General features: G+C 43.0%; 1 protein-coding gene across 2 annotated transcripts in view; it reads left to right on the forward strand.

Annotated features, from left to right (window-relative positions):
- The window catches only part of PUS7 (pseudouridine synthase 7), an 81,175-nt gene extending 57,699 nt beyond the window's left edge, over positions 1-23,476 (forward strand). Inside the window, exons 12-16 of one of the 2 annotated variants that reach the window (XM_030933305.1) lie at positions 1,121-1,247; positions 4,471-4,572; positions 7,124-7,253; positions 10,274-10,365; positions 22,780-23,476. In XM_030933305.1, the coding sequence (XP_030789165.1) occupies positions 1,121-1,247; positions 4,471-4,572; positions 7,124-7,253; positions 10,274-10,365; positions 22,780-22,799 (471 nt within the window). In that variant the 3' untranslated portion in view covers positions 22,800-23,476. Of the gene's footprint in view, positions 1-1,120; positions 1,248-4,470; positions 4,573-7,123; positions 7,254-10,273; positions 10,366-11,310; positions 12,714-22,779 lie in introns of those variants that run through there. The other variant, XM_030933304.1, reaches the window with a different exon arrangement.
- Positions 23,477-23,689: the final 213 nt, after the last annotated feature.

Consider the following 23,689-nt stretch of genomic DNA (forward strand, 5'->3'; position numbering starts at 1 on the left):
TGAGAGACTGAGGCAGGAGAATCGCTTGAACCCAAGAGGCAGAGGTTGCATTGAGCCGGGATCACGCCATTGCACTCCAGCCTGGGCAACAAAGCGAGACTCTGTCTCAAAATAAATAAATAAAATTATTATCTGGACATAGTGGTGCGCACCTGTAGTCCCGGCTACTCAGAAGGCTGAGGTGGGAGAATCACTTGAACCTGGGAGGCGGAAGTTACAGTGAACTGAGATCGTGTCATTGCACTCCAGCCTAGGTGACGGAGTGAGACTTTGTATCAAAAAAAAAAAAAAAAAACAAGAGATTAAAGTAGAAGGAAAAATAAATAAAAATGAGAGACTAAAAAGAAAAAGAAAAAATGAGAGATTAAAGTAGAAGTTTTGGCTGGGCACAGTGGCTCATGCCTGTAATTCCAGCACTTTGGGAGGCTGAGACTGGTGGATAGCTTGAACCTAGGAGTTTGTGACCAGCCTGGGCAACATGGCAAAACCCTATCTCTAGAAAGAAAACTCAAAGAATTAGCCTGGCATGGTGGTGCACACCTGTAGTCACAGCTACTCGAGAGGCTGAGGTGGGAGAATCACCTGAGCCTGGGAGTTTGATGCTACAGTGAGCCGTGGTCACACCACTGCACTCCAGCCTGGGTGACAGAATGAAAACCTGCCTCAAAAATAAATACATAAAAGTAAATTAATAAATACAGTAGAAGTTTCTTATACTAGGATTATCACTAACAAGCAAGATATCTTAGAAAATACAGCACTTTTTGGCTGGGCGTAGTGGCTCACCCCTGTAATCCCAGCACTTTGGGAGGCCAAGTTGGGCGGATCACCTGAGGTCCGGAGTTAGAGACCAGCCTGGCCAACATGGTGAAACACTGTCTCTGCTAAAAATACAAAAATTAATCAGGCATGGTGGTGCACCCCTGTAATCCCAGCTACTCGGTAGGCTGAGGTGGGAGAATTGCTTGAACTTGGGAGGTGGAGGCTGCAGTGAGCCAAGATCGTGCCACTGCACTCCAGCCTGGGTGACAGAGCGAGACCCCGTCTCAAAAAAAAAAAAGTACAGCACTTTTTATATTTAGAATATGTTTTCTTGCCTATTTTTTTTCCTTCCCTCCAGATACCCAGAAATAATCGCTTAATGTATATTCATAGCTACCAAAGCTATGTGTGGAATAACATGGTAAGCAAGAGGATAGAAGACTATGGACTAAAACCTGTTTCGGGGGACCTCGTTCTCAAAGGAGGTAAAAAGGCAAATGTCTTCGTTACTCAACCAAGCTAGGGTTCAGTTAGTTGCCACTAGTGGTTTTAAAGTCCATCCTGGCTACTAATTAAGAAAGAGAGATGTGGCGAGGCGTGGTGGCACATGCCCATAATCCTGACACTTTGGGCGGCCAAGGTGGGTGAATCACCTGAGGTCAGGAGGTCAAGACCAGTCTGGCCAATATGAAGAAACCCTGTTTCTACTGAAAATACAAAAATTAACTGGGTGTGGTGGTGCATGCCTGTAATCCCAGCTACTTGGGAGGCTGAGGCAGGAGAATTGCTTGAACCCAGGAGGCAGACATTGCAGTGAGCCAAGATAGTGCCACTGCACTCCAGCCTGGGTGACACAGTGAGACTCCATCTTAAAAAAAAAAAAAAAGATGTCTAGTAAGCTTGAGATGAAGGGACCATGCAAACCTACATTGGTTAGTTTGTTTCTATATCTTTAAAGAAAAAATGTGCATCTGGTTTGAGTAAGCACTTCGAACTCAAACTCCCCACCTCAGGTGATCCGCCCGCCTTGGCCTCCCAAAGTGCTGGGATTACAAGTGTGAGCCACCGTGCCTGGCCTGAGTAAGCACCTCTCTTTGGGCCTTCCTTCTCTCAACTCAAATAGTATTTGGGCTAAATGATGGCTGAAATCTCTTTCAAAACTTCATTCTAGGTCTAGCAAATAAGTACACCTCTGGATGTTTCTTGTTAGCCAGCCTTAAAGAGTTTCTTCAAGTCGCCAGGCACAGTGGCTCATGCCTATAATCCCAGCACTTTGGGAGGCCAAGGCGGGTGGATCACAAAATCAGGAGATCGAGACCATCCTGGCTAACGCAGTGAAACCCCATCTCTACTAAAAATACAAAAAAAATTAGCTGGGTGTGGTGGCGGGCGCCTGTAGTCCCAGCTACTCAGGAGGTTGAGGCAGGAGAATGGCGTGAACCCAGGAGGCGGAGCTTGCAGTGAGCCGAGATCACACCACTGCACTCCAGCCTGGGTGACAGTGGGAGACTCTGTCTCAAAAACAACAAAAAAAGAGTTTCTTCAAACTCAAATAGAATGGGCATTTAGTATATGCTGTGCCCAAAATGTTCCCAAGACAGTCCTAATACCCCATCTGCCATGAAGCCCGTTCTGTGTGCCAGGCCTTGGCACTAAGCCCTGTACCTGTGTCTTTTAAAGCCCCAGTGTTACTGTGAAGTATTTTCTCTGCTTTTTCAGATGAGGTTTAGTCACTTGCCCAAGGTTCCACAGCTAGTTAAAAAAAAAAAAAAAACAGAAAAAACTGGGATTCAGAGTTCAATCTATCTGATTCCAAACTCTATGTGTGTCTCTGGCATACTAGGCTACCATCTATTAACTGAATACATGGTCGGCTTATCTGCAGGCAGACCCCATAAACCCACTAAGGTTCTAATTCTGTTCAGAAATTTTAAATTATTTTTCCTGATTTAGCTTTTTTCCCTCATGCCATGTTGGTCACATCCAGTGTATTTTGATGTCCTGGGTGCTGCTGTGTTTCATCCTCCTAAGTTTGTTTTTTGTTTGTTTGTTTGTTTGTTTAGCGAAATGCATCCATTTATGATGCCACTGCAAATACGATGTTGTAGTATGGTGGCTTTTCATAGTGTTTTCTTAACATTATTTAGGAAGGATAGAGGAACTGATTTTAAATAGCAGGCATTGAAAAAAATGTGGATGCAGCTCAGTGATAAATGTTTTTAAATTTTCATTGAAATTCTTTTTTTTTTTTTTTTTGAGACGGAGTCTCATTGTGTCGCCCAGGCTGGAGAGCAGTGGCACGATCTCGGCTCACTGCAAGCTCCGCCTCCCGGGTTCCCGCCATTCTCCTGCCTCAGCCTCCTGAGTAGCTGGGACTACAGGCGCCCACCACCACACCTGGCTAATTTTTGTATTTTTAGTAGAGACGGGGTTTCACCGTGTTAGCCAGGATGGTCTCGATCTCCTGACCTCATGATCCGCCCGCCTCAGCCTCCCAAAGTGCTGGGATTACAGGCGTGAGCCACCGCGCCCGGCCATTTTCATTGAAATTTTTACTTTAGATTTGGTGCAGTAGCTCACACGTGTAATCTCAGTACTTTGGGAGGCCAGGGCAGCAGAATCACTTGAGCCCAGGAGTTGAAGACCAGCCAGGGCAACAAAGTAAGACCCATCTCTACAAAAAATTAAAAAACTAGCCAGGCATAGTAGCACACACTTACAGTCCCAGCTTCTCAGGAGGCTGAGACAGGGGGATCACTTGAGCCCAGGAGATTGAGGCTGCAGTGAACCTTAATCATACCACTGCACTCTAGCCTGAGTGGCAGAGCAAGACCCTGTCTCAAAAAACAAAAAACAATTTCTTTTACTTATTCTAAGTCCTTGATTTTTATTTCTCGGGTAGAGTGGAAAAGACAGAAGGATATATATCCAAACTTAACTTCTTTTTTTTTTCCTTTGAGACAGAGTCTCACTCCAACACCCAGACTGGAGCACAGTGGTGCAGTCACAGCTCACTGCAGCGTCAATTTGCCAGACTCAAGTGATCCTCCTGCCTTAGCCTCCCGAGTAGCTGGGACTACAGGTGTTTGCCACCACACCCAGCTAATTTTTATATTTTTTGTAGATATGGGGTTTCTCCATGTTGTCCAGGCTGGTCTGGATCTCCTGGGCTCAAGCAGTCTGGCCACCTCAGCATCCCAGAGTGCTAGGATTACAGGCATCAGCCACTGCTCCTGGCCTCAGCTTAATTTCTTTTTTTCTTTTTTTTTTTTTTTTTTTTTTTGAGAGGAGTTTTACTCTTGCCGCCCAGGCTGGAGTGCAATGGCATGATCTCAGCTCACCGCAACCTCCGCCTCCCAGGTTCAACCAATTCTCCTGTCTCAGCCTCCGAAGTAGCTGGGATTACAGGCATGTGCCACCACGCCTGGCTAATTTTAGTATTTTTAGTAGAGACGTGGTTTCTCCATGTTGGTCAGGCTGGTCTTGAACTCCCAACCTCAGGTGATCCACCCACCTTGACCTCCCAAAGTACTGGGATTACAGCCAAGTGAGGCACCGTGCCCAGCATAATTTCTTTAAGCTTTCTAGGCCACTGAATCTGTACCAACTTGTACTTCTGACTTGCTTAGATGTGTATAATTTTAGAAGATTGAGTTCATAACAATATTGCCTATTTTCTTAATTTGTTGTTCACTTGTGAATTTACAGCCACAGCCTCCTATATTGAGGAAGATGATGTTAATAATTACTCTATCCATGATGTAGTAATGCCTTTGCCTGGCTTTGATGTTATCTACCCAAAGCATAAAAGTAAGTTCCCTGTATGGGGTAAATAGTTATAACAAGTTTAACATAATGAAGCTACTATTTCAAACATATATAATCTTTGGTTATTTATGACAGTCTCCCAGAAAGGGATGCATTCACATAGATAATTTAAATTAAGAAACTCTACCTCTGAATCTAAAATGAAAGTTGAAATTATAAAATAAAATAAATAGGCCAGGCGCGGTGGCTCACGCCTATAATCCCAACACTTTGGGAGGCTGAGATGGGTGGATTGCTTAAGCTCCAGAATTCAAGACCAGCCTGGGCAATCTGGCAAAACCCCGTCTCTACTAAAAATACAAAAATTAGCCGGGCCTGCTTGTGCACACCTGAGGTCCCAGCTACTTGGGAGGCTGAGGTGGGAGGATGGCTTGAGCCCAGCAGGCAGAGGTTGTGGTGTGCTGAGATCACGACACTGCACTCCAGCCTCGGCGACAGAGCAAGACTCCGTCTCAGAGGAAAAAAAAAAAAAAGCGGGGGCGGGGGAAAGGGGGGATTTGTTAGGGAAACTGGCCTACTTGATTGTGGAGTTGAGAAGTCCCACTACAGGCCATCTGCAAATGGGAGAACTGGGAAAGCCAGCAACATGGTTTAGTCCACGTGTGAAGGCCTCAGAACCAGGGAAGCCAGTGATGTAACACTCAGTTGGAGGTCAAAGACTTGAGACCTGGGGAATCACTGGTATAAGTCCCAGAGTGCATAGGCCAGAGAATCTGGAGTTGACATCCAGAGACAGGCGAAGAAGGGCATCTGGCTCTGGGAAGGAGAGGGAGAGAATTCACCCTTCCTCTGCCTTTATGTTCCATCCAGGCCCCCAGCCAATTGGAGGTGTGCACCTACCTTGAGGGCAGATCTTCCCCACTCTGCCCACCAATTCACATGCCAGTCTCCTCTAGAAACACCCTCACCAACTCACCTGGCACAGTCCGGTCGCTCTAATCAAATACCACACCACCTGGATTTCCCTCTGAGAAGAAGGCTGAACTCAGTGCCTACTGAAGCACTGAAAATAAATCATGTTTTACTAGCTGTTGGGGTCTCCCTTACCCCAGTCAAGTTGACACCCAAAATCAACTATCATAAGGAAGAAAACATTATTTTCCTCTTCTCTCTTAAACCTTTTGGGATCAGGAACTTTGCCAGTACCCATTAGAACATAAATTCAGCAATGCCTTTGACAAAGCCATTCATGAAAACCCTATAGCCAGGATGGCCATTTGTAGACTGGATGGGTGATATTTCAGGTGTCTGGGTATGTAACACATGCACACCTGGTAACTGACAGTGCTTGACTGAGGGATCCCTTTTGTCCTTAGTGTGTGGTAAGGGACCCTGTTCTAGCCAATATTTTTTATAAGTGACTTGAACAAAGAAATTTGCTTGTTATATTTACAAATTGTGAAAAATAGTCAATATTAATTATATGAAAAATAAGTATTTAAGAATAGCATAATATTCTATTGTAATATTTTAAAAACACAATTTCAATGTATTTGCATTTATCCATCCAATAATTTATTCAATATGTGTGACATTTCATATTCAATGTCTTACATTAGTTAATGAGTAGAAGACTAGCAAAAGTTGTAATAGAGGGGCAAGTTTGCAATAAATAATTTAGTAAGATGTTAAAAAAAAAAAAGAACTGCAGAAGGCATTTAATAGGAATAAATGTAAATTCCCACGTTTATGCCCAATGATCAAATGCCAGTAGAAAAGGCCCAGTTTGATAGTAGTTTGTATAAAAAGTTTAAAATATCTGGAGTTACTATTGTATATGAGCCTGTTACCCTGGGGCAGATAAAAGGTTTGTGGGAAATACAGAAATGTTAAAGGAGAGACAGCTAAGGGAAGCATTGTTTGGTCTAGAGAAGATATGGCTGAAAGATCCAGTACTTATGACTATATGTCGAAGAGGACAGTTAATCCACTGTGTTCCAAAGCGTCAACAGAAGTTATAAGAAAATGGATTTCAGCTTGGAATAGGAAGAACTTTCTAATAATTGCATGCCTCACAAAGAAGTATTTCCCCATTGACTGTGCAAGCAGAGGCTGGAAAACTGTCTCTCTTGAGTGCTATAAAAAAAGACTCTACATCAGGTGCGTGGGTGAGGCAGATGGTTTTCCAAGGTCTCTTATTTTTATACATTTATTTATAACTGCCTCTTCCAGAGAGAGTTTGAAGTCTCTGTATATGGTGTCTTCCAACTCTCAGCCCGTATAAAATGTAGTTTAGTAACTTTGGATGAAATGGCCTTTTGTAGTTGGCTTGGGAACCTTACACCACAGGTCCTGTGACTGGTTGCAAAAATAACTTACAAATTGGCCAAACCAAAGCTCAGTACACCCTGTAGTCCTAGTTACTAAGTCACTAAATTTTGATTCCAGGGAACAGATTTTGGATTATAAATTAAGATGACTAATTTTATTAGGGCAGTCTAACTGAACTTACATGTTACTCTATTTATAATCTAGTTCAGGATAACTTGACTGACAAGCTGCATTTCAACTAACTTTTTGTATTTTATATTAGTTCAAGAAGCCTACAGGGAAATGCTCACAGCTGACAATCTTGATATTGACAACATGAGACACAAAATTCGAGATTATTCCTTGTCAGGGGCCTACCGAAAGATCATTATTCGTCCTCAGAATGTTAGCTGGTGAGTAATCATCTGGAATGAAATAGAACTGAATTACCATATAAGTTGTAAGCTTTTGCTTCACTTTATATAGAGTCATGTACTGCACAAAGAATTTTCAGTCAATGACAGATTGCAAATATGATGGTGGTCCCATAAGATTATAACACCATATTTTTACTTACCTTTTTTTTTCTTTTTTTTTTTTTTGTTTTTGAGACGGAGTTTCACTCATTATCTTGGCTCACTGCAGCTTCTGCTTCCCAGGTTCAAGCAATTTTCCTGCCTCAGCTTCCAGAGTAGCTAGGATTACAGGCACCTGCCACCACACCCGGATAATTTTTGTATTTTCAATAGAGACAGGATTTCACCATGTTGGCCAGGCTGGTGTCAAACTCCTGACCTCAGATGATCCTCCTGCCTCGGCCTCCCACAGTGCTGGGATTACAGGCGTGAGCCACCACACCTGGCCTTACCTTTTTTCTTTTTTTTCTTTTGTCTTTTCTTTTCCTTTTCTTTTTGTTTTTCTTTCTTTTTCTTTTTCTTTTCTTTCTTTTCTTTTTTTTTCTTAATAGAGACAGATTCTTTCTCTGTGCCCAGGCTGGAATGCAGTGGCATAATCATGGCTTACTGCAGCCTCCAACTCCTGGGCTCAAGCAATCCTCCCACCTCGGCCTCCCAAAGCATTGGGATTATGGGCATGAGCCACCATGTCCAGCCTGTGCCTTTTCTGTGTTTAGATGCACAAGTACTTAACTATTGTGTTACGGTTGCCTGCATTATTCAATACAGTAACATGCTGTATAGGTTTGTAGCCTAGGAGTAGTAGACTGTACTCTATAACCAAGGCATGTAGTAGGCTATACCATCTGTGTTTGTGTAAGTACATTCTGTGATGTTCACACGGTGATGAAATTGCCTGACAAGGGTTATAACATGTCCCTGTTGTTAAGCAGTGCATGACCGTATTTTTTGGTGCTTACAACCAGCATGTAAGGGTTTCATAAGTGTTAGTTATTGTTATTATTACTATTGTTAACACTACTGCTACTACTTTGTATTTTTCAAATTATCAAGAAGTAAATGAAGCTAAACTGGGCACAGTGGCTAATAAGTAAGCCCAGAGATTCGGAGAGACTGAGGCGGGAGGATTGCTTGAGGTCAGGAGTTTGAGACGAGCCTGGGCAATATAGTGAGACCGTGTCTCTAAAAAAAGAAAAGAAATAAAGAAGCTGTTTTGAATATAAACAGTTGCGGAAAGTGAGTTCATTTACATTTTGTTGGCATCACTGAATTATTGAAGAAATGTATACACAGTTAACTTTTTTCCTATTTCTAAAAACTTAGATTTGCTTACAGAGCTATCCCTGAGCAAATTACCTTACTTAGGATTAACTGTGAGTTCCAGACACTGCTCTGGTTGTTTTAATATCATGTTTCTAGAGAGGAAAAGATACTTGTATTCATTTGTTTAAAAATACTTTATTGGGAGCCCAAGGTGGGAGGATCACTTGAGCCTAGGAGTTTGAGACCTGCCTCTGCAACATAGCAAGACCTTCTCTACAAAAAATTACAAAAATTAGCCTGGTATGATGGTGCACACCTGTAGTCCCAGCTGTTTGGGAGGCCTATGTGGGAGGATTGCTTGAGCCTGAAAGGTTGAGGCTGCAGTAAGCTGTGATCACACCACTGCCGTCCAGCCTGGGTGACAAAACGAAACCTTGTCTCAAAAACAAATTTTAATACCCAGTATTATCTAAAGCTTTATTTGATAATTTTAAAATGAAATCCTGAACTAGTTGCCTATTGCCAGGAAATTATTTCATTCCCTATTTCCTTCTCTTCTGCATCTCTCTTCCCTCCTCTTCTCTGGATTACAAGCAAGAGGTCCACATGGTAGGACTTTGCCTTCCCCACTCCAGAGAACTGTTCCTCCTTAGTAACAAGCTGTTGTTGGTTGTGGCACCCACTCTGCAGAAAATGTAAATGCCATAATAATTTGATCACAGCTGTACAAAGTGAAGTTTACTGCTTCTCAATTTAAAAAGAATTGTCATCTGGGCACGGTGGCTCATGCCTGTAATCCCAGCACTTTGGGAGGGCAAGGTGGGTGGATCAGGAGGTCAGGAGATCGAGACTGTCCTGGCTAACACGGTGAAACCCCGTCGCTACTAAAAATACAAAAAAATTAGCCGGGTGTGGTGGTGGGCACCTGTAGTCCCAGTTACTTGGGAGCCTGAGGCAGGAGAATGGCGTGAACTCAGGAGGCAGAGCTTGCAGTGAGCCAAGATTGCACCACTGCACTCCAGCCTGGGAGACAGAGCGAGACTCCATCTAAAAAAAAAATAGTTGTCATTTGTACATTTTAAAAATTTTAATTATTAATATAAAGAGATGGGGTTTCACCATGTTGCCCAGGCTGGTCTTGAACTCCTGGGCTTAGTCAGTCATCCCACCTCGGCCTCCCAAAGTGTTGGGATTAGAGGCATAAGCCACCATGCCTGGCCCCAGTTGTACATTTTTAAATAACTAATAGAATATAATTGGATTGAGTTGGGCACAGTGGCTCACGCCTGTAATCAGCACTTTGGGAGGCTGAGGCGGGTGGGTCACCTGAGGTCAGGAGTTTGAGACCTCCCTGGCCAACATGGTGAAACTCCATCTCTACTAAAAATACAAAAATTAGCTGGGCGTGGTGGCAGGCACCTGTAGTTCCAGCTACTTGCGAGACTGAGGCAGGAGAATCTACTGAACTCAGGAGGCAGAGGTTGCAGTGAGCCAAGGCTGCACTCCAGCCTAGGCAACAGAGTGAGACTCCATCTCAAAAAAAAAAAAAAATATGTGTGTGTGTGTGTGTGTGTATATATATATATGCAAAACTTACGTATAAAATCTGGTCCTGCTCTGTTATTCAAGAGTCCTAACTATAATTATTTACAGTAAACTTAGGTGTTTTTCTTGTTAAACAAATGATGATGAATGGCTTAGTACCTTTTATGAAAGTTCACATTCATACTTACCTTTATTCATATGTTTTGAAGGGAAGTCGTTGCGTATGATGATCCCAAAATTCCACTTTTCAACACAGATGTGGACAACCTAGAAGGGAAGCCACCACCAGTTTTTGCTTCTGGTAAGTTTACTCAGTCATTAGCTCTGTATTGACTTTGAAATGTTTCATTAAACAAAAATGTAATTTTTTTTTGAAAACTGCTCTTACAAGCACTACCACCACCCATGATTTCATTGTTGTTTTATGACCTTACTTTCACAATTATGACTGGAAGTTAGTAATTAAAACCAGTAAATCCTTCCTGAAAACAAATGCATGTTATAGATGGTTGTGATGTTAGGTGATGGAGTGTTTCTCCCCATGCCCCACAGGGAGTTACCAAAGGTAAGTGAAAATTCAGGAAGAATCTAAAACATTAAATTGGTGGCTGGGCGTGGTGGTTCACACCTGTCATCCCAGCAGTTTGGGAGACCGAGACGAAAGGATGACTTGAGGTCAGGAGTTCCAGACCCGCCTGACCAACATGATGAAACCCCATCTCTACTGAAAATACAAAAAAAATTAGCCAGGTGTGGTGGTGGGCACCTGTAATCCCAGCTACTCAGGAGGCTGAGGTAGGAGAACTGCTTGAACCTGGGAGGTGGAGGCTGCGGTGAGTCGAGATCACGCCACTGCACTCCAGCCTGGGCAACAGAGCGAGACTCTGTCTCAAAAAAAAAAAATTAATTAATTAATTAAATTGGCATTCTCATCATCAAATTCTCTGTTTTTTCCCAGGCCATAATTTATTATTATTTTTTTTAACTTTACATGCATTTCTCTTTTGTGTTCTTCTGTCATCTGCCCTTTTGTGAAAGTTCCTGGGTAGAATTCCTGTAACCTTTCAGCAGGTTCACACTCACAGATCTCTAACTTCCATGGTCTCATTCTCTGAGGCCCCCTGGGAAGTGGAGTCTAAGGAAAGCAGCACAGTTCTTTGTATTTTCTTAGAGATTATGTGACTCTCACCAGTCTGTCTGCAGCTGCCTTCATTTTCTGACTGTTTTCTTCTTTCTTGCCTGGCAGAAGGCAAATACAGGGCTCTGAAAATGGATTTTTCTCTACCCCCTTCTACTTACGCCACCATGGCCATTCGAGAAGTGCTAAAAATGGATACCAGTATCAAGAACCAGACGCAGCTGAATACAACCTGGCTTCGCTGAGCAGTACCTTGTCCACAGATTAGAAAATGCACACAAGTATTTGCTTCCTGGCTCCCTGTGCATTTTTGTCTTAGTTCAGACTCATATATGGATTCCAAATCTTTGTAATACAAAATTATTTGTATTTTTTTAAGTTTTTATTAGCTTAAATAATTTGCAATATTTGTACATGTACACAAATCCTGAGGTTCTCAATTTTAGCTCAGAATATAAATTGGTCAAAATATACTTCAGGTGCTTAAATCATAATACAATGTCAACTTTACAATAAAAAAAGGACTTTGATTTAAAGTAGCAGGTTTAGGTTTTGCTACGCTCTCAAAAGACAGCAGGAGTATTTGACACATCTGTGATGGAGTATACAACAATTCATTTTCAGAGCAAATGCAACAAAACAAATCTGGACTATGGATAAATAATTTGAGGGCCACCACCCACAAATATAAATACAGTACTCATGCTGATTTAAATGATTTATTATCTACAAATTTATAAACAAAAAGTGATTGTCATTATCCTGCTTATGTACTAGATTCAGGCAAGCATTATAGACTTTTTAGTTGCAGTGGCTTTTGCATTTATATTATCAGTGCCTTGCAGGAACATTGCATTGATAGGCGCTTTTTCTTTCTTCTTTTTTTTCGAGACAGGATCTCACTCTGTACCGCAGGCTGAATTGCAGTGCAATGCCGCAATCCTCAATCTTGCACTGCAGCCTTGACCTCCCAGGCTCAAGTGACTCTCCCACCTCAGCCTCCTGAGTAGCTGGGAGTACAGGCGCACACCACCACGCCTAGCTGATTTTTGTATTTTTTGTAGAGACGGGGTTTTGCCATGTTGCCGAGGCTAACTCCTGGGATTACGGGCGTGAGCTGTGCTGGCCGGGCTTTTTTTCTTAATGTAAACGTGTACAACTGTTTTATTAGTTAAGGTCTAATTTTTACTTTAGGTGCCTTTTATGTTCAGAACTCTTTCCACTGGACTAGTATTTGCTCAAAAATAAATAATGGTAGAGAAGAAAACTATAAAGATGGACAAGGGCTTCTTCTATCAGTAGCGTTTCCCCTTTGTCACCAATGGCTTTGGTATTTCCATGTCTGGCATTGCATAAACTTCTCTGGTGTGAAAGGATAAATATGCCTTTCTAAAGTTGTATATCATAATTGTATCAATTTTTATTTTCTATGATTTCTAGAAACAAATGTAATAAATATTTTTAAAATCTCCTTTCTACTGGTTATGTAAATAAATCAAATAAATATATCATAATGAATGCAGGTAAGAATATTGACCTTGACTAAAGGTAAGGAACTAAATGAATGAGAGATCCTCATCAGAAGTGGTGTTGACACCAAAATGTGTTGTGATCAGCTGTGAAGTATGAGGATAATCTGAGTCAAATGCTATGAATAATTGACTGTGTTGGACTGGACTGCAGGTTATTCTTACATTGGAATCACTCACTCACCTTCCATTGTGCTTTATGGAGTAGAAAAGAAAGGAATGGAAAAGCACTACCATGCCAGGAGCATCGCACCATGGGAATGTGAATGACATTTGTCTTGTATCTGGTAGTAGAAACGAGATTGAGAACTGTTTTTCAACCCTTTTGTTTTAATGATATCCACCACCACACTACCGAGGCTTTAGAAAGATTGGAAATATCATGGTAAATTATATATATATATATATATATATATATATATATATATTTTTTTTTTTTTTTTTTTTTTTTTTTTGAGACACAGTGTTGCTCTGTCATCCAGGCTGGAGTGCTGTGGTGTAATCTTGGCTCACTGCAACCTCCCGCTACCAGGTTCAAGTGACTCTGGTGCCTCAGCCTCCTGAGTAGCTGGGATTACAGGCACCCGCCACCGGGCCTGGCTAATTCTGTATTTTTAGTAGATGCGGAGTTTTGCCATGTTAGCTAGGCTGGTCTCAAACTCCTGGCCTAAAGTGATCTGCCCACTGCTGCCTCCCAAAGTGCTGGGATTACAGATGTGAGCCACCATGCCCAGCCCAGTAAATTATCCCTTTAGCTAGCTAGTTTTGAAAGAATATTTTGTCCTAGGTCAGGCACAGTGGCTCACACCTGTACACTTTGGGAGACCATGGTGGGAGGATTGCCTGAGCCCAGGAGCTTGAGACCTGTCTGGGCAACATAGTGAGACCCTGTTTCAAATATATATATACTTTTTGTCTTACAAAAGCTAAACGTGTAATAAATGTATAGTAGTCCTGTCTGTACCTTCCAGTAATAGCTAGAGTTCTCCTTCATCTGACTGAAAATTATTTATGAAGGGATCTTAGTGTTTCTGTTGCAATTGCACTCAGCAGTTCTGCAGTTTATGGTTGAGTATCCCTTACACAAAATGCCTAGGACTAGAAGTGTTTTTGGATTTTCAGGGTTTTTTTAGATTTGCACTTCAGCTTACTGGTTGAAATCCAAAAATCCAGAATGCTCCAATGAGCAAGTTTTGGATTTTGGAGCATTTTGGATTTTGGATTTTCAGATTTGGGATGCTCAACCAGTATAAATTTGCATTCCAAAAACAAAAGTGAAGCTAAACTTGTGTTTTCTTCATCTGGGAAGTACTCATGGCTCTATCTGATACGTTAATTTTCCTGGCTGTATTAACTAATACCAGTTGGAACATGTCTCTTCATAAACACCAGTGGATAAATAATGATTCAAGGCGGATTCTTCAAGCTGTTTTGAGACTCGGCGGGGCACACCACCTAACTCTAAGGACTTAGTCAACCTGGAGGAAATCACTGCCTTAGCATAGAATTCAGAACATTTTTTGTTGTTCAGAAAGGGAGGAAGTTTCTCTTGGGCAAATTTACAAAGCCTGAAAGCAACCTTATCCTCAATGTAAAAGTATAATTGCTTCCTAAATTTTTGCCTAAAAGAAATAATAAAGGATTATTATTTTTATTATAATGTAAAACCAACACTGTTCCGTAACAGGAAAGGAAGCTAAATAATCAAGATTGTTCTTTCCAATGTTTTTATTCATGGTTTCATGTTGTAGATAATAACCAGACTGCTATTATACTAATAAAAAAAATCCTGATTGCTTCCTGAATCTTCATGGTTTCATGTTATAGGTAATAACTAGACAGCCATTATACCAGTTTTAAAAATTTCTGGTTGATTCCTGAATCAACCAAAAAATTGGTAACAGCTGCAATAGTACATCAATACTGAAAACTTCAGTTGCTCCAGGCTGTAGGAATTAACATCAACTGGTATTTGCCCTGGAATGCATTTTGTGGTCAATTTGCACTTAAAAAAATAAGGATGTGTGTGTATAATACAAAATAGAATACATGTAAATGTTTTATAGCTACCAATGTGCACTGATGTGCATGTGACCTTTTTGAAATCAAAGCCGACCTGGAATGTACCACGTAGTTTTTTATTTCAGACATATGAAGAAATGAAACCACACTGGAAGAATGACAAAGCTGAGTATGGCCAGTTTCTCATCTTTGTAAATTCAAAAGCATTTGCTTGCTCAGCAAAGGATAACTTTAAGGCTTTCTTTGTTCAATGAAGTCTACTTTCCCACTTAGTGTAGGGTAGAACTTAGTTTTGGATCATGAACACCTTGGAAAATCTGAGGGAGAAGTATAGACATTGCTTCCAGGAGAAGAAAAGTGGGAACGTGTATCCATATGTGTGTGCGTGTGTCACAAATTCATGCAAACTTTATACAATTTTAGGGGCTTCAATGTGTTCAATAAGACCCCCTACTCTAGGTAAGTGCTTTCCAAACTTTAATGTACTTAAGAGTCACCTGGTGATCTTCTTAAACTGCAGGATGTATTTCAGGAAGTCCAGGTAGAATATGAAATACTGCATTTCTAACCAACTCCCAGAGGGTACATGTGCTGCTGTTACACACGAAGCAGGCTCCAGACCTGTACTGGCCAGCACAGTGGCCAATATCCATGTGGCTAAACTTGACTTAAGCTTCTCAGTCACAGTTTCAACTGCTCCGTAGCCAAATGTGTGGCTAGTGGCTCTGTCGTATGCGGCACTGACCCAGTTAGTAAATCACCTGAGATACAAAGGAGAGTCTACATTGATCAGATGTGATCCTGTTGCAGGCTGGGCACTGCGGCTCATGCCTGTAATCCCAGCACTTTGGGAGGCTGAGGCAGGCAGATCACCTGAGGTCAGGAGTTCGAGACCAGCCTGGCCAACATGGTGAAACCCCGTCTCTACTAAAAATACAAAAATTAGCCAGGCATGGTGGCACATGCCTGTAATCCCAGCTACTCGGGAGGCTGAGACAGAATTGCTTGAACCCAGGAGGCGGAGGTTGCAGTGAGCCAAGATCACACCATTGTGCTCCAGCCTAGGCAACAGAGGGAAACTCCATCTGAAAAAAAAAAAAAAAAGTAATACAGTTGCAAATGTTGCAGAATTTCTGCTCCTTAGTTCAGCTAAATCCAGGTTCTTGTATCATGACCAGGAAAAGCCAGGCAGGCAGACACATTGAAGGATGAGGGGAACAGAATTTATTGGGCAAAATGGGCAAAAGAAAAACTCCCAGCAAAGCAAGGGGTTTCTGCTAACAGGCCCCACCTCACAGATTGATTCCAGGCCATACACAGGAACTGAGGAACCCAGGCTCCTTCGCCCTGCAAGCAGCATGAACTTCCATGGCTCCACCTTGTTCTCCTAGTGCTCAGGCCAGTCCAAGATTCTCCTGGGATCCTCCCCCGTATCTTCCTCCGGCATCGATCAACACATGGTGATGCTGATGATTACAGGCAAACAATGAATATATGTGCAAAAGGGATTACATTTTAATTAGAGCCAAGGCTCATATTGATGAACTAAGATTTCACACTTGAGATCGCTAAGAGCCTTCCTTAAACTCGCTTCCATGCTTCTTATTTTTTGGCTTCTTCCAGGATCACTAATAATTCTTTTTTCCTTGTTTGTTTGTTTGAGCCGGAGTCTCACTCTGTCACCCAGGCTGGAGTGCAGTGGTGGGATCTCAGCTCACTGCAACCCCTGCCTCCTGGATTCAAACAATCCTCCCACCTCAGCCTCCTGAGTAGCTGGGACCACAAGTGCGTGTCACCATGCCCGACTGGTGTTTTTGTATTTTTGGTAGAGAAGGAGTTTCGCCATGTTGGCCAGGTGGGTCTCCAACTGCTGGGCTCAAGTGATGCACCCGTCTCAGCCTCCCAAAGTGCTAGGATTACAGGCGTGGGTCACTGCTCCCCGCCTTTTCTTTCTTTGCTACCCTTGTTCAAAGGTTTCGTCAAACCATTCTTTTTTTTTTTTTTTTTTTTTTTTGAGACGGAGTCTCGCTCTGTCGCCCAGGCTGGAGTGCAGTGGCCGGATCTCAGCTCACTGCAAGCTCCGCCTCCCGGGTCCACGCCATTCTCCTGCCTCAGCCTCCCGAGTAGCTGGGACTACAAGGCGCCGCCATCTCGCCCGGCTAATTTTTTGTATTTTTTAAGTGGAGACGGGGTTTCACTGTGTTAGCCAGGATGGTCTCGACCTCCTGACCTTGTGATCCGCCCGCCTCGGCCTCCCAAAGTGCTGGGATTACAGGCTTGAGCCACCGCGCCCGGCCCGTCAAACCATTCTTAAGGCACTGTGGTGTTGTCACTCCACACAGGAAATTTACCCTCCACCCCCCAAAAAAGTCATAATTGTTGTAATTAAAAACTCCTTGGTTGTAGCTTCTTATGAAAGCAGCAGCTGCAAAAAGCAGGAATGGCCGGAGAGCCCATATTATTTTGTTGTCCTACAGATATACTGTGTTGATTTTCTGTTACAGTTTATCCAGCTGTGCTAGACTTCTGGAAAGTACCCAGTATGTAAAAAGAGATGACAACAGGAAACTGCGATGGGAGAAGTTATTCAAAGCCCCTGTCTCCTAAGGCATATTTACAATCACCTCAAAAGTCCTACATGGATCTTTAGAGCAGCTTTGTCCGATACAAACATAATGTGAGCCACATACGTAATTGAAATTTTCTAGTAGCCTTATTAAGAAAATGAAAAGGGCCGGGCGCGGTGGCTCAAGCCTGTAATCCCAGCACTTTGGGAGGCCGAGACGGGCGGATCACGAGGTCAGGAGATGGAGACCATCCTGGCTAACACTGTGAAACCCCGTCTCTACTAAAAAAATACAAAAAACTAGCCGGGCGAGGTGGCGGGCGCCTGTAGTCCCAGCTACTCGGGAGGCTGAGGCAGGAGAATGGCTTAAACCCGGGAGCCGGAGCTTGCAGTGAGCTGAGGTCCGGCCACTGCACTCCAGCCCGAGCGACAGAGCGAGACTCCGTCTCAAAAAAAAAAAAAGAAAATGAAAAGAAACAAGTAAAATTAATGATTAATGATGTAGTTTCTATAAAGCAACATATCCAAAATATCGTTTCAACTTTATTTTAACATTCTCTTTTTTGTACTAAGTCTTTTTTTTTTTTTTTTTTTTTTGAGACGGAGTCTCAAAAAAAAGCCACCGTACCCGGCCATGACTTTTTAAGACTTAGTACAGCCAGGCGCAGTGGCTCACACCTGTAATCCCAACACTGGGAGGCCGAGGCCGGCGGATCATGAGGTCAGGAGATGGAGACCATCCTGGCGAACACGGTGAAACCCCATCTCCACTAAAAATACAAAAAGTTAGCCGGGTGTGGTGGTGGGCGTCTATAGTCCCAGCTACTCAGGAGGCTGAGGCAGGAGAATCGCTTGAACCTGGGAGGCGGAGGTTGCAGTGAGCCGAGATCGCGCCACTGCACTCCAGCCTGGGAGACAAAAAAAAAAAAAAGAAAAAGAAAGCCAGTGTGTATTTTACACTTAAAATATGTATCAGTTTGGACTAGCTGTATTTTTAGTGTTCAATAGTCACTTGTGGCCAATGGCTATCACATTGGATGCTGAGTCTTCAGAAAGATCACTTGTTCTTTGTTGCATGTCACCAGTATAATGGTAAATTTAACTATTAAGGTTGGATTTTTAAAATTGGGAATATGTAGGTTGGAAGCACAGCTAGTTAAATATGATTTTGAAATGCTTACTGGATTGTTAAGTTTTATACTGATTGGGAATAAATACTTTTGCTACAGGAGTACATAACAAGCATGATTGTTATTAGGTTCTAAAATATTTCAGTGTTTGAAATTTTCCAAGCAATTCAAATAACACCCTACAATTTTCTTTCACCTATAAATAATGAAAAGCTAATCCTTAATGCAGCATCTATTTAGATTTTATTTATTTATTTATTTATTTATTTATTTATTTATTTTTGAGACAGAGTCTCGCTCTGTTGCCGAGGCTGGAGTGCAGTGGTATGATCTCGGCTCACTGCAACCTCTGCCTCCCGGGTTCAAGTGGTTCTTGTGCCTCAGCCTCCCAAGTAGCTAGGATTACAGGCATGAGCCACCGTGCCTGGCCTTCTATTTAGATTTTAAATTCCATGTTCATGGAATATAAATTGAGGTTTGGGAGATGAGAATAAGGATAGAGCCAGAAGTAAAAAAAAATTGTGAGAACAGTTAGCACATGAAGCTAAGAACTCAGGTTGTACAGGATAGCAAGGTGATTAGGCAGGGCTGAGGTTTTGTTTTGGTTTTTTTAATGATAGCTTTATTGAGGTATAATTTACATACCATACAATTTACTCATTTAAGTGTACAAAGGATTTTGATATATTTGGAGTTGCGCAACCATTATCACAATCATTTCTACTTTTTTTTTTTTTTTGAGATAGTCTCACTCTGTTGTCCAGGCTGGAGTGGCGCGATCTCAGCTCACCACAACCTCTGCCTCCCAGGTTCAAGTGGCTCTCCTGCCTTAGCCTCCCAAGTAGCTGGGACTACAGGTGTGCGCCATCACGCCCGGCTAATTTTTGTATTTTTAGTAGAGATGGGGTTTCACTATATTGGCCAGGCTGGTCTCAAACTCTTGACCTTGTGATCCGTCTGCCTCAACCTCCCAAAGTGCTGGGATTACAGGCATGAGCCACCGCGCCCAGCCCATTTTTACATTTTTGTCATCTCAAAAAGAAACTTCAAACGCATTAGCATTGACTTCCCATTATCACCTCAGCCCCAGCCCCTGGCAACTGCTACTTTTTTTTTTTTTTTTTTGAGACAGAGTCTCGCTCTGTCGCCCAGGCTGGAGTGCAGTGGCCGGATCTCAGCTCACTGCAAGCTCCGCCTCCTGGGTTCACGCCATTCTCCTGCCTCAGCCTCCCGAGTAGCTGGGACTACAGGCGCCCGCCACCTCGCCCGGCTAGTTTTTTGTATTTTTTTTAGTAGAGACGGGGTTTCACCATGTTCGCCAGGATGGTCTCGATCTCCTGACCTCGTGATCCGCCCGTCTCGGCCTCCCAAAGTGCTGGGATTACAGGCTTGAGCCATCGCACCCAGCCACAACTGCTACTTTTAATCTCTGTTGATTGGTCTCTTCTAGACATTTGATATAAATGAAATAAATATGCGGGACTGACTTTCATTTAGCATAATGTTTTCAAGGTTTATCCAGCTTGTGATGTAAAAGTACTTTATTCCTTTTTTAGGCGAATAATACTCCATCTGTGAATATACAACATTTTATATATGTTCATTAATTGACAGACGTTTGGGTTGTTTCCACCTTCTGGCTTTTATGAATAATGCTGTTATAAACATTTCAGTGTGAGTTTTTGTATGGTCATATGTTCCATTTCTCTTGAGTATAAAGCTAGGAGTGGAATATCTGTGTCATACGATAACTGTGTTTAATCTTAGAAGAACTGTCAAACTGTTTTCCTAAGTAGCTGTACCATGTTACATTCCCACTAGGAGTGTATGACAGTTCCATTTTCTCCACATCCTCGTCAACACTTGTTGTTATCTGTCTTTGTGATTGTAGCCATCCTTTTGCTTATGAAGAGGTTTCTCAGCTGGGCGTGGTGGCTCACACCTGTAATCCCGGCACTTTAGGAGGTCAAGGTGGGCAGATCACTTGAGGTCAGGAGTTCAAGACCAGCCTGGCCAACATGATGAAACCCGATCTCTGCTAAAAATAAAAAAATCAGGCAGACATGGTGGCACACGCTTGTAATCCCAGCTACTTGGGAGGCTGAGACAGGAGAACTGTTGAACCCAGGAGGCAGAGGTTGCAGTGAGCCAAGACTGTGTCACTGCACTCCAGCCTGGGCGAGAGAGCAAGACTTCATCTCAAAAACAAAAATAAAAATAAAGTTAAACAAATGAAAATAAAGTGGTTTCTCACTATAGTTTTGATTTACATTTCTCTGATGACTGTGGAATATTTTTTGTATGCTTATTGACCATTTGTCTATTCTTTGGAGAAATATCTATTGAGATCTTTTGCCCATTTGGGGGGTGCTATTTTTCTTTATGTTGTTGAGATCTAGAGTTCTTTGTATGTTCTAGGTACAAATCCTTTATCAGGTATATGATTGGCAAATATTTTGTCCCATTCCTTGGGTTGTCTACTTTCTTTCTTTTTTTTTTTTTTTTTTTTTTTTTTTTTTATTTATTTTTTTTTTTTTAAGAGACGGAGTCTCGCTTTGTCGCCCAAACTGGAGTGCAGTGGCCGGATCTCGGCTCACTGCAAGCTCCGCCTTTCGGGTTTATGCCATTCTCCTGCCTCAGCCTCCCGAGTAGCTGGGACTACAGGCGCCTGCCACCTCGCCCGGCTAGTTTTTGTATTTTTTAGTAGAGATGGGGTTTCACCTGGTTAGCCAGGATGGTCTCGATCTCCTGACCTTGTGATCCGCCCGTCTCGGCCTCCCAAAGTGCTGGGATTACAGGCTTGAGCCACCGTGCCCGGCCTTCTTTCTTTCTTTCTTTTTTTTTTTTTTGAGACAAGACACTGTTGCTCAGGCTGGAGTGTAGTAACACGATCATGGATCACTGAGGCCTCAACCTCCCTGGCTCAAAAGTAGCTGGGACTAGAGGCATACACCACTACAGGCTAATTTTTGTATTTTTGGTAGAGATGGGGTTTCACCATATTGCCCAGGCTGGTCTTGAACTCCTGAGCTCAAGCCATCTGCCTGCCTCAGCCTCCTAGAGTGCTGGGATTATAGGCCTGAGCCTAGCTTTACTTTCTTGAGGGCTGGGTTTTTGTTTTGTTTTTTTTAGATGGAGTGTCACTCTGTCACCAGGCTGGAGTGCAGTGGCGTGATTTCAGCTCACTACAACCTCCCCCTCCCAGGTTCAAGCAATTCTCCTGCCTCAGCCTCCCGAGTAGCTGAGACCACAGGCACATGCCACCACGCCCACCTAATTTTTGTATTTTTAGTAGAGACGGGATTTCACCATGTTGGCCAGGATGGTCTCGATCTCTTGACCTCATGATCCACCTGCCTCGGCCTCCCAAAGTGCTGGGATTACAGGGGTGAGCCACCACGTCGGCTGAGGGTTGGGTTTTAAAGTCTGCAGGAGGTATTCTTTATTGAGATTTTGTTTGTAAACTAAGTTTCTATGGTGTCCATAATAACTAGATTGCTGTAGTGTTCACAGTAACAATCTGAAATGGATTTTCATGACTGGGAGGGCTCAGGGTTAAGCACAAGAATTCACAACCGTAACTTTACAGGATAAAATTAGTCAGGCACTGCCAGGCGCAGTGGCTCACACTTGTAATCCCAGCACTTCGGGAGGCCTAGGCAGGTGGATCACTTGAGGTCAGGAAGAAGACTAGTCTGGCCAACATGGTGAAACCCCGTCTCTACTAAAAATATAAAAATTAGCCGGGCGTGGTGGTGGGCACCTGTAATCCCAGCTACTTGCGAGGCTAAGGCACGAGAATTGCTTGAACCTGGGAGGCAGAGGTTGCAGTGAGTCAAGATCTCACCACTGCACTCCAGACTAGGTGACAAAGCAAGACTCCGAGACTCCGTCTCAAAACAAGCAAACAACAACAACAAAACAGGCGCACTTGGGAGTGCTTTTGTTTCAGCTCAGTTCAGCTCCACCTGCACCCTCTGAGAGCTGCAAATGGGGAACATAACTCTCCCTAGCCCAGCACCCACGCCTGTTCTTTACTAGCCACATTCATCCTGTTTTCTACATTTCTCTCTTCCTGTTTACAACATTAATTTTCAACATAGAAGATCTTACTACCTGTTTTGGCCTAGACAGAAATGTTTCACTACCAAAAAGCTTGCTCGTCAAGCTGACACAGAGTCATTCCACTTAACGAGTTAGCCACCTTCCATTAGCTTATCCCTTTGGAAAGATGACAGAGTCTTAGTTGATCCTTTTTTCTAATAATAATATCTGTCTAATAAAGTGGAGCTAACATCTGTTTCTTTCCTGTGCCATCCTGGTTTCTTAGGACCCCTGTGCATTAATTAGGAGGAAGTCATGATGTGGATAACTCCAAAAAGTGAAAATCCAAAATTAAATAAAGCACTGGAGGCTGCCATGGTAAAGAGGGAAGGACATCAAACCAGGAGTCAAAATGCACAGGCTGAAGTCCTGGCCCTGCCACTGACTGTTGCTCAGAGACCTTCAGAGATCCACATCCCTCCTCTGGACCTCAGCTTTCTCCAGAGACTCCCTCAATGCTAACTGTTGCAGAGTACTCCATGGAGCGCACCCATCACATGTGGACAACACGGAGCTCCAGGGATGGACATCAGATCACCTCTAACTCCTCATCACCCTAAACAACATTGTCATCAACTCCATTGCACATGTCTCATTGTGGACCCATCACAGCACCATCCGTTCCCACTGTTGCAGGCTAAGAAAGAAGCCTATACACGGTCCCATCTGGGTGGGATTGGCTGTCCACAGAGGTAGGAAGATGAAGTGATGCCAAGTAGGATCATCTTCCCTCCAGAACTTGGGCCCACTCTTCCAGGAGTTGTCATATATGCTTGAAGCAATAACCCATTTTCTCTCCTCTCTTAGCATATGAATTTTTCACTACTTTAAAAAACTGCTGGCCAGGCGCAGTGGCTCACGCCTGTAATCCCACCACTTTGGGAGGCCGAGGCAGGTGGATCACCTCAGGTCAAGAACTTGAGACCAGCCTGGCCAACGTGGTGAAACCCTGCCTCTACTAAAAATACAAAAATTAGCCAGGTGTGGTGGCGGGTGCCTGTAGTCCCAACTACTTGGGAGGCTGAGGCAGGAGAGTTGCTTGAACCCAGGAGGCGGAGGTTGCAAAGAGCCGAGATTGTGCCAATGTACTCCAGCCTGGGCAACAGAGTGAGACTCCATCTCAGAAAAAAAAAAAA

Source organism: Rhinopithecus roxellana, chromosome 6, assembly GCF_007565055.1.
Source record: "Rhinopithecus roxellana isolate Shanxi Qingling chromosome 6, ASM756505v1, whole genome shotgun sequence".
NCBI lineage: Eukaryota > Metazoa > Chordata > Mammalia > Primates > Cercopithecidae > Rhinopithecus > Rhinopithecus roxellana.